The 12,199-nt window shown below is 34.8% G+C and overlaps 1 protein-coding gene across 2 annotated transcripts in view; it reads left to right on the forward strand.

Annotated features, from left to right (window-relative positions):
* The window catches only part of Pi3K59F (phosphatidylinositol 3-kinase 59F), a 43,445-nt gene that overhangs the window by 7,448 nt on the left and 23,798 nt on the right, over positions 1–12,199 (forward strand). The window contains exon 3 of one of the 2 annotated variants that reach the window (XM_083118549.1): positions 4,910–5,066. In XM_083118549.1, the coding sequence (XP_082974675.1) occupies positions 4,910–5,066 (157 nt within the window). Of the gene's footprint in view, positions 1–4,909; positions 5,067–8,915; positions 9,297–12,199 lie in introns of those variants that run through there. The other variant, XM_083118550.1, reaches the window with a different exon arrangement.

Below are 12,199 nucleotides of genomic sequence, written 5' to 3' on the forward strand. Positions count from 1 at the left end.
TTGTCATTAGTCACCGACTATAAGGTGAATAAAAATTATATTGTCAAGAAACATAGATTAACTGTTTATTTATTGGAGAAATTGCCTTCCCTTTTCAGTTTTTTAAGAGGCAAGGAGAATACTGTAATGCACTGTACTGCCATCATCTAAGAAATGGAAAATAGTAATGAGCAAAGTCATTCTTCATAATGTAGCCAAACTTTGGAAAATACCCTTGTTGCAGCTGGGAGAGGTACATACAAGCAACACAGTGAAAGTGAAGAATTCAACATAACCAGGGCTGGATCAGTAGCTTGTTTAGTAGAGAAATGGCATGGTATACCAGGGAACTGGTTTCAAGTCCTGCTTGGGCCTGCATTGTTTACTGTACTTAAATGCTTAAAAAGTGTTTTTGCAGCATCTTTCTACCATGTGTTTATATAAGGTTGAGTAAAATGTTTTGAACTCATGATAAGCACATGATGTGTGTCAATATCTCTTAAGTATAATTGTGCTACATCTGTGAAGAAGTGAACACATGACCTAAAAATAGCTTTGTATGTCATTGCCAATTTACTAATCTTTTCTTCGCTGGTGTTGGCTTAGCAGAGAGGCTGGACTACAATTCCAATATATTTCTGGTTTGGACTGCTTTACCTTTTTTAAAAGGACAAACTGATAACCCATGTAGCACCATTATTCAATCAGCTGATCATTTGCCTTCCAACTAACAAATCACATGCACCTATAGATAATCATGTATTTTCGTTCATTTGTTAAAATGAGTTATCTTATCACAAGGTGCAGATTATCATAAAAAAAGAAAGTAATTTTCGAGCTTTATCTCTTTCTATCCTAGATAAAATATTTGAGTAACAATAGAATCTAGAAATGCAGGTGTACATTTTAGAGTGGAGTTTCTTAAGTCTATAATATTACATAAAAGGTGATCATGTTCAATTAATCTTATGCTAATATTAGTAACCATTGCATTGTCATTCCACATGTTGAGGTTTGGAAATCTAACCTTGAGCTCTGATGATAGTAGATTGTGTATTTGGTTTGCTGTACTCTGATCATGAATTGAATAACAACCAAATAAAATATCTATCTTCTCCATGCAGGAACTGTGGTACATTGCCGAAAATTTTTGTTACGATGGTTTTAAAATCTGCCACTTCAAACCCATTGGTTGAATTCACTCAAATGTAGTAGTAGGCAAGTCCTCTGAGGTATTTAGCTGCTGTCACAATTTCAGTTCAACAGCTCTAAATATAAAGTAGTAATTTTTGTTAAAATGAAAAAAAAATTGTGCCCATGAAACTCCAACATCATGCACTAGATTATTTAGATTACTGTCGAGATTATTGAATAATACATGCCCTGGGACTCGGATAGGATGAATCTTTGTATTCTTTATGCCCAGAAAATATATTCTACTCATGGTTTTGAATATAACTGTGGAGTGCTGTCAAGCACACACAACTAGCAAAAAGCTTTTTTTTCTTCTGCCTTCTTGAAATGTATCATGCGATGTGTTTAGATGCAATAGAGTTCCTCTTTTCAAAGTGTCTAGCTGCAAAAACTACTGATTAATATCAGCTGATATTTTTCTATAGCTCGAATATCTTGGAGTCTGAAAAAAATATTGCTGCACAGCATTTTCATGGAGTCTAATTATACAAGAAATTGAGCATTTTGTATAATTTCAACTAATTTTGCACCAATATTGTGTGCAAAGCTTCCATTAATAAGTTACAGCTATATGATATTCCAGTTGTCTCATATGTAAACATTCTTGGTATAATTTTAATTAAACTCTGGTAAGGAGCTGTGACGTTATTGCAACGAAATACTTATACATTAACATTATGAATATTCTGAACAGCTTTTAATTGTTGCAATGTTCATGCATTGGTATTAGCCTTTCAAAATGCTCCAAAACAGCCACATCAGAAAGGAGTATATCAAATAGAACTCCTCCAAGTTTGCTTCATGGCATGCCTGTAGTTTCACTACTAGTAAATGTTGAACTTGGCACATTTCAAAAGAAGGCTTGCTTTTACTTCCCTGCCCTCCATGATCACTTGATGTAAACCCACATGATTTTTTTTTTGTTTGGGTTATATATTGCAAGACTTATTTATACATTGTTCTCAATACAATAGAATTTATGTTAGCTCAAAAAATCATGGAGGCAGCCACTACTAACAAGCATGAAATACAGCAATGTGTGACATTAACTGGATTACAGTATTGACATGTGCTTCATCATCAAGGGTGAACATATGGGGAGACTCTATATAATGGTTGTTCCTTTTGCTCTCTGTCTTGGTTATTGTACTACAGAGTTTGTAAATCTTGGAGTGACTTAAAACTAACCCTGCATTTTTCATAAATATTTTTCTTCTCTACACCATTGATTTATTTGCTCTGAATTATGAAGTTGTGCTCAGCTCCTTTCTCTTAGATGTTTCAAATCTCCTGATCAAAAACAAGGAATGGATGAATCAGAAAAATATCATACATAACTATAATAATTATATATTCTATGATCTACTGTATTATTCCATTGCAGATTTAATAATTGTTTTTTTTTTTTTCGATTATTTTGGAAGGACTACTGCCTTCATTAACGAAGGTTATGGTGATGGTGGTGCACTACTTTGTTTGTTTCTCTCATCTGGCAGTGCTAATGGGTGGGTGTTCCTAGGCTTGAGTCAACTGCTGTGTTTTCTGCTGGAAGTTGTTCTGGTTTCTGTCGTCTGGTGATGCTGTCTGATGCATGGTGCAGTTTGCATTCTTTGAGCAGGTGATATTAGGTTCTATGGGAGGTCCACATTTGTTCTTGCTGTCTGGGAAATTTTGAACTACATAGGTCGGATGTGCTTGTCCATTGTCTGGGTTTAGGGTTGATTTCGGATGATAGCATGCTTTTCGTTGATAGTGTTCTCCATGAGGAACCAGTTTGGTGAAGTATGGATGTGGAGGAGATGGAATGGTTTGTGGTATTGAGGTATTGTGAGAGACTTATCTTGATGACTTGTGTCTGCATTGTGGGTGTCTGAACTGTGTTTTAGCTTTTGTGCACCACATTGACAGCTGACATTCGTTGTATCCATTGTTTAGTCCTATATCTGTGATATGTGCTATTTCATCTTGAAGGTCATTTTCTATGGAGCTGTGTGTGAAAGTAGTTCTGTAGAAATTCATCCACACTCAGGCTTTCTGTTTGGTGGGAGGTTGGATTCAGCATGTTGGTGTACTGGATGCCTGAGCCTGGCTTCCTGTACATGGAAGTGATAAACTTGTCTTTATGGCATTAGATGCTGAGGTCAAGAAAGTTGAGGAGGCTTACTTTTCTGCAGTGTATTTTATGTTGGGGTGTATGCTGTTGAGGATGGTTAGGAGATGGTTTAGGTCATCAGCCTGTTTGTAAATGACTAGGGTGTCGTCCACATATCTTCTGTACCGTGTGTGGCGTATGGATTTATTTGCTGTGTAACCTGATGCCTGACAGTTATGCGGAATGGGGGGTTACCCATCGCTAGGCCATCTTTTTAGTGGAAGAAATTTTCTTCAAATGTGAAATAGTTGTAGGTGAGGCACGCATGTAGGCAGGATGGATTGATTTAAATCTCGATTTAACTAAGGTGATTTTAAAAAAAGAATACTGATTTAAATCACTCTAAATAAATAATTTATAGACTAATGTACATAAGGATTTTGTAGATATCAGAAACACTTTTGGTGAAAGTACATTACTCTCGTAATCATTTAATGGTGATTATTAGGTTCTAGGATAGGAAAATATAGGAAATAAAATATATGTACCGATGGTGTGATGCTCATAAGAAAGGAAATGTAAACACAGGAATTCTCTTGATTCAAAATTCAATAATTTTATGGGCAAAAATAGCAAACATTTTGTGTAGAAAAATATACAAAATACTAATCGTGTTAAACCATAAATAGTGTCAATATCATTAAACTAAATAAACATGGCACCTGATTTTTTTGAACTATCTTAAAAAATCTCCAAAATTCAGATATAAAGACTAAAAATATTTAAGTTAATATTTTAAGTTACAATTATAGAGTACATCCAGAATGTTTTAGTTTCACTGGAAGAAAAGTTGCTGAAATTATTATTATTAGTTTCATTGACAGACTCAACAAACATTTCCATAGTAGTTATATCAGAAACAGAAAAATGTATGTTTACGTATATATATTTTTTTAATCAAACTGTTCAAATATTTTACAGGGCTATTTACTAGAAAAAAGCCTTTCTATAAAAATCGTATATCTTATGTGCATGATGCCAGAAACCATGCAAGCAATTTTAAGCATGTTTTTTTTAAAATAAAAAATCAATTAAAATTTAAAAAATCCAATTGAAATTTAAAAATCAGATTAAAATTTTTAAAAAAATCAACAAAAATAATTTTTTAAAAATAAAAATCATGATTTTTATCCACCCTGCATGTAGGTGAGTGCATTTTTCTGTTTCATACTGTGGTTTCGCACTGTTGTTGTACCATATTCTGTGGAGTCAGTGCCAGGCTGATTGGTATTGATGTGTGAATGTCAGCTATGGCTATGCTGGCTGGCTAGCTTGTAGTTTTCAGCTATGACAAAGGAAGTCGCGAAATCCTTGGGTTTAGAGGCTGTTCTTTTGGCAGTAAGGTAACTTGTCATTATGGGCACTGAGTTTCCAAAGGAGCCATTTTGGGTTGGTTGAAGCTGGCCACTATGATTCTTAGAGGGGTTCCTGGAAAGTTGGAGTGGGGTGTTGATTAATTTGTCATTTTCACATTTTTTGAAGAGGGAAGATTTCTCTATGCCTTGGCTTGTAGCCATGCATCAGCTGTACAATATTAAAACTGCAACCATCATGAATATAATATTTTTATTTGTAATTTTCCAGCTGGAACGAATGGGTTACTCTGCCAGTTATGTTCAGCGATCTTCCACGCAATGCACAGCTTGCAATCACAATTTACGATTGCATGGGGCCAGCGAAGATCATGCCTGTGGGTGGAACAACAATTTCTTTATTTGGAAAACATGGTGTCTTCCGACAGGTAGGGCTGCATTTAGTACTGTACAGAGTGTTTCTCCAGATCGTACAAGAACTTCTTATTTTATTAGGTCCTTTCCCAGTGTATGATGTAAAACTGGAAAGAACACCAGTGATCTCCAGTTATGCTCCAGATGCCATTTTAGAAATGTAAGCAGATCTAGCAACTTTGGCTCTTTAAGTGCTATAAACCTTAGTACCCTCTCCCTGCATGGTAACATTTCAAAATCACTATGTGTGAGGGCTGTTCAATATATAAGTTTACCAGAAAATATCTTGTTACCTTATTTATTTAACAGTGCCCATAAATAGTAAAATTTTCATATGTTTATGGCCGGTGGCAGCGATTATCCTCCTCCACTTTTTTGCACTTTTGCCCCCGCACTATGCTAAACTTTATCTACAAAGTGAAATAAACTGTCCTTCCTACCCCAGTTTTGGCACCTTGCCTCCCCCCTGCTTCAGTCAGTTCATTAATGTTAAATAATTTATTTCATTGTGCAGTTAGGTGGGCAGCCTAAGGTTGAACTAGACACTAGTAAATAAAGACTTTTCTATTCTACTATCTTTGATAATAAATAAGGTAATTTGGGTATAGTGTAGAAGTAGAAACATAACATCCTTACTAACTGTAAAATATTCTTCTTTATTTCTTGATCTGTCATTGGTTACTTAATGACTTGCTAATTTATTTTGACCATTGTAAATGTACTTGACTTGAGGCTAATCACATGAAATTCTTTGAATACGTGAAAAGTGAATACACCGGAGCAGACACAAACAATTGCTTGTAATTGTAATTTAAAAGGTTTCTCCAAATAATGACTAGCAGCTTTAGTTGGTATCAGAACTCTTAAAAGTCTGTTCATTCCTTGACAAGATAAGACTTATCATTATGTAAACCTTACGTTATAATTCAATTGTGTTTTATATCAGGAAATTCCAAGAGACTAAATTTACATGTACTCCCTAATGGTTAAAAATTATATTGATTTACCTGGAAAGAGTTGAATGGTCCTGTTAGTAGGAAATAATAATGTACTCAAAAAGATGAGTGTTTTGAAAATGTAACAGAAAAGCAATATAAATTATTTGTAGGAATAAACCTCCAGGAGATAATGTGTTGTTAAGTTACCAGCGGGGGGGGGGGGGGGGCTAATAATGCAGGGTGTTCATAAAGTCCCAGTACCGTACAAAAAACATAGCTTGGAAACTACATGCAATAGAAATATGCTGTTGATTGCAAATGTGCTACAACTCTCCACGTTTATATGCCACACACCTCAATGTGCGCCCCTCTAGTTGCTCTCAGAACATCAAGGCGGTAATCCACTTCTGCCCATACATGCCCCAGCATATCTATCACCAGTAACAGTTAGGATACTCTCCGTTATTCTTCTTCAAGGAATAGCAACATCTGGAACAGAAGTTCTGCAGCCATCTCGTAATGCTTGATTTGGACAGAGGATCTCTTCCGTATCAATGGCAAAATTCTCGCTGAACAGTTACATAGGGCGGCGATTAGGGGGGCAAGGGGGACAAATGCCCCCTCCCCATACTTTTTACCATTGCCCTATGCTAAACCTTATCTACCAAGGAAAGTAACTGTTTTGCCCCCCCCCCATCTCGTCAAAGCACGTGAGTGTGGCTATGATATTTTGCCTTATCCTCCATATTCCCTGGATATTGCACCTTTGGATTTCTTCCTCTTCCCTAATATGAAGAAATTTTTGCGCGGAAAGCATTTTCAATGACAATGACATCATATCCGTGACAAAGGCATTGGGTCATTCCATGCCAAACCATCCAATTGTGGTTGCATGACCATTTTAGAAAATATATATTTTTAGTACACACGTTTGTACATGTTTCTAGATATCACAACCAATGTTCAAAAAAAATTATTGTCTTTAGTTCTCCTGGGGCAGCCATTTTTTCAACATGGCGCATGTCTTTTTTTTTTTTTTTTTTTTTGCTTATGTAGCAGTTGACAGAAACCTTAATATCTCAAAAACCATTAGAGCTAGAGACCTAAAACAAAGTTCATTTTGTAGCTAATGAAGTATACATTTTAAGATATTCAAGAATGTTTTGCTAAAACTTGCATCCTATTATGGTGGAAATTTGGATTTTTAAGCCCAATTTTTTTAATGAAGGGGTTTAGTCTAAGGCTTGAATTTTTTTTCATGTGTAGACCTACAGTAAAGTATCAGTGCTTAGAAATGCAAACCTTTTTTACAGCATAAGCTCAAACATGGCTGTTCATTGAATTTTGACAGTTTTCGGGGTTCAATATCTCAGATGGGTCCTTTTGAAAAATTCAATTTCTGGTAAGTCAAGTATTAAAACTTACGTTACTATATTTTCTGAGGCTTTTTTAACCCAACTTTAACAAATAAAAATAAAAGACTTCATTATTCTAAGTATGGGATATAGCTTAACCTTACTTTGCAACATCTGAAATTAGGTCACATACGTTACCTCATATTGATCAAAACGAGTTGAATCTAAAAGTTGAGATTTTTACTATGAGTTAGGTTCATGCAGGGCTTCCTTCATGCAAAATTTCAGAATTTTTCAAGAGGACCCATCTGAGATATTTAACCCCGAAAACTGTCAAAATTCAATGAACAGCCATGTTTGAGCTTATGCTGTGAAAGAGGTTTGCATTTCTAAGCACTGATACTTTATTTGAAGACACCCTGAAGGTAGGTCTAGACATGAAAACAAATTCAAGCCTTAGACTAAACCCCTTCATTAAAAAAATCGGGCTTAAAAATCCAAATTTTTACCTATTGTTATCCAAATTTCCACCATAATTTTCGTACTTAGGATGCAATTTTTTAGCAAAACATACTTGATTATCATATAAAGTATACTTCATTAGCTACAAAATGAATTCTGTTTCAGGTCTCTAGCTCTAATGGTTTTTGAGATATTAAAGTTTCTGTAAACTGCTACATGAGCAAAAAAAGCCATGCGCCATGTTGGAAAAATGGCTGCCCCAGGAGAACTACAGACAATATTTTTTTTTGAACATTGGTTTTGATATCTAGAAACATGTACAAACTTACGTACTAAAAATTAAATTTTCCTAAAATGGTCATGCAACCAATTATTTTAAAATTGGTTGATTTGACATAGAATTACCCCATGGCTAAATGCCCAATCTGCAGCATTATACAAAGATGGTTTCGCAAGTGTTTGCAACGGTGTCAAAAATGTGTAACAGTGGGTGGTGAGTTTCAACTTTCTCCGACATTTTGAACTAGGTGAATGTGGAAACTTTTTGAACTCCCCTCGTACATGTCTAATTTTTTGCTAAGGAGAGTGTGATAGGAAGTTACAGGGTTTTTTAAACTGTTAAAAGAATTCCCAAATTTAACATTTCGTTTGTTAAAGGTTAAATATAAGACTATAGACAACAAATGGATTACATAGATTAGTGTAGGAGCAATTGACATGACTTTTAAGTTAGCTTCCAGTCCAGTTAGTCAGGCAACAAGGAGGCAGGCAGGGGCTTGACTATTTTCCACTTACTACCCCCAGTGAACAGGAAACAAACAGAAAATTATGAGGTGCAACAGAATCTTGAGATTATAGATTGCTTGACTAAGCAATTGCCATTTTCCCTCAGGTGATAAGCACATAGACTTTGATTTTCTGTCCTTCTTTACTTTTGATAAGCTCTATCTCTCGAATGTTTGTCTTCTGAGCAGTGGTCTTCTGAAAGAGATAACGTAACATATTTGTATAAATACTTTCTCTGGAATTTCCTGTCAGTGATTCGTGATCTGGATGGAGAACAGCCTGTCTGCTAATAGTATTCCTCTGAAGGAGGGAAATCTTTTTTCCGATGTAGAACTTAAATTCTTTGTAGAGTCTCCTTCTGGAAAAGGGATCACTTAGCACAACCTGGATCTGTGAGTCAACAATAGCATTCATTTGGAAATTGTTTACCATAGATAGAATTTCCAAATGGCAAGCAGTTTTGAAAATCGTGTAGTTCTCTGGTAGTTGAACTGAGCTTTTTTCATTCGTGAATCAAAATTTGTAAGATAAATTTTTAGTTTTGGTAGTATCTGTCAAAATGGTGTGGTTCACATTTTCGAAGAAACCCCAACGTAGAATTCCAAAACAGGAGAATGGATCAAAGGAGAGTTGGTGGGAAGTGTTCCAGAGTGAAAGTTATACCCAGGCTCCAGAAGTTCATCTTAATCTTACAGATATTGTGGTAAGAATTCTTGTCTTGTAGCCCAATCTCTCCCTCTTTCTCTGTCTTCCCACTCTCTCTCCTTCTCTCCTTGTGTATATGTGTGTGTGTCATATATATGTTCAGAGTTCCTGGTAAGGACATTGGTATTAATTGCAGTTGTTCTTTCGTCAATATCATATAATCAGTATTCATCTCCATTGTTGAAATTAACCAAAAGTTAGCCTAACATAGAATGCCAATGGTTCGAGGTTCAAACTGTGAGTATCGCATGTGTAATTGTATTTGTTTTCTGTTCGTCTGTTGCAAAAGTTCACCACTCATCTGTCTTGTCACCATTCTCCTAGAAATATAGAAAAATGATGTAAAACAACAAAAATACAAAATAACATAAAGTGGTACAAAAGTGTTAAATAATCAAACGTAAACAAAGTTATCAGTTACCACCATCAAAGTATTTTAATATGAAACTCACCTATCCGTGTGACAGGTATTTAATTTATTATACCCTTCTGGAGCTTCATACAAGACATCTGTATCTGTCATCTGGTAGCATTGCAAGTTCAGATATTCAGTCCATTACAAGAAAATCCCCAACTTTGACATTTTTATTGGCAAAAGTGCATGATGAAAGTAGATTCATGTACATATATATATATATATATTTCTTTTTCATACAATTTTCTTCTTTGCCAGTGCCTTATGTTCGGTGTTAGGAAGTGCCACTGCTATGATATAGTTCTGAACTACTCTGAAGTTTTACAATTTCCAAGTATCAGCATTGTTTCAGTTCTAAAGATGAGCACATAATTATGCTCTTATTAGCATCATAGAAAATGAAACACAATAATATTGAGAGGGAAGCATTGATATTGCACTGAATTTCTAACATTAGCAGGGTAATTTGGCTCTAGAGTCACAACCAGGATATATGATGTGAATTGTTTTTATCAATGTTATTGTACCCTTAATCTGCTCTTCCATCTGCTACCACTTCTTTTTTTTTATTTGTGTTGAAGCCCTCTTAAGGCTAAGAGGTTAAGTTTCCTTCACGGTAGGAACCAAATGAGAGGGAGATGTATGTGGCCTGGATACCAATTTAGAATTTTCGATGGATATGTATGGGAGTTACTTTTTTAAGTACTCTATGAACATGTTAACCTTGAATGGACAATATATATATATATATCCCACTGGATATATTACACAAAAGATAAGCAGCATATATATGTGTGTGTGTGTGTGTGTGTATACAACCACCACATGGTGGCAATTAACGTGTCATTTCTTCAAAACTACACATGATATTTCAGTTCTGTCATTTTTGTTCATTTGTATATGTATGAAAGTATGACATACTCGAATCACAAAACAATATATTTATTGTTACTATTCTTAACAAATGCAGTTTGAAAATTTTGATTTTCCCCTAACAACATTATGGGATGGAATTTATAAATGTGCTGTTACTCTTCATTGACCACTTTTTGTTGATATATTTTACTTTTATATGTAGGAAATGTCCAATTGTCTAAATTTCCCCAAAACTATAATTCTCTAAAAAAAATTTTATAATTTCCTTTTTAAAAAAAATGGAGGACTGGCATTACATGTCCTCAAAGAGTGTTTCCCTGCAAATTTGGTCCATCCAGCATCCATAGGGCCAATGCTAAGAGCGATTTTCCAGAAATGTTCCTGTAAGTTGGCAACACTTCTTTTATTATACATTGTTGTTATTTTTTCCCCAAGAAGTATCAGCCTATTTTCAACACAACTTTGCATGATTGTAGGAATGTACCACTGCTACATACTACATTTTTCATTCACTTTGGTGTATTTTGGTGGCCACAGGGACATGCTGAATACTTTTTTTTTTTAAATTTTGTTTTCCTTCTTCACCTTGGTTTAACTTTTATTATTGGGAGGTACAGTGTATAAATTTCACCTCCACTAAAAGCCCTGTCATTCAAAAGAAAAAAAAAGAAAAATTCATCTCTCGATGACACTTAGTTCTCGAGTTACGATTTTCATATATATATCGTGACAAGTTCAAAAAGCATGCATCTGAAAAGTTCCTGTCCATAGAGGCTAACACATGGGAGATTCTTCCATCTGCTTGTAAATGTAGCTGCATGAAGTACATGAATGGAAGGAAGAAATATTGAAGAACTGACTCTTATGAAAAATGCCGAAATATTGCTGTGATTAGTGAAAACTTTAAGTTAAAGAGTATACATTTTCATTTTTCATAAATACATGGAAGTCGAAACACATTTATTAATGGTACAGCTTAATAATCAACTTAAAGATTCATATTTAGATGCAATGTTAGAAGAAATCCATAACCTAGAACTCACTTTTTCTCTGTTTTTCTAATACACTCACGTATTTTGATAGAATTATTATAAATGTGCACCTTGTATGAAGCTGTACCCTTAATACTACTGTTTCTTAAATATGAGGCAACTTCGGAAACACCCTGTAGTTCATTTAATGTAGCAGATATTCATATTTGCATTGTTACATGACTTTGAAAGTGTGTCATGAGTAATTTGACTGTTGTGGGTATAGTGTCTGTGAATAGTGGACTTTAAGCAAAAAACTGAAACTTCATCCTCTTTTCTTGTTAAGTATATAAAAAACCTTTGTCACCAAAAAAAAAGTTACCTTTGTTCAGGGACCAGACAATTTATACATTTCACTGTCCCACTAAGTATTATTATCAGCAGAGATCAATAAGAATATTGGTACCATTTCAGACCTAAAAAATGCATTTGTAGGTGAAGAAGAGACAAAGATCATATGGTTTATCAGTGTAACAATAAGGAACTTGGTCGTGAACTGCTTTTGGAAAACCCTTGAAAGCATAACTTTGTAATTTGTTAGAAGATAAGCAACTTCATCAAGAATGCACAATCACCATT

This window comes from Lepisma saccharinum, chromosome 3, assembly GCF_977018435.1.
Source record: "Lepisma saccharinum chromosome 3, izLepSacc3.1, whole genome shotgun sequence".
Taxonomy (NCBI): Eukaryota; Metazoa; Arthropoda; class Insecta; order Zygentoma; family Lepismatidae; genus Lepisma; species Lepisma saccharinum.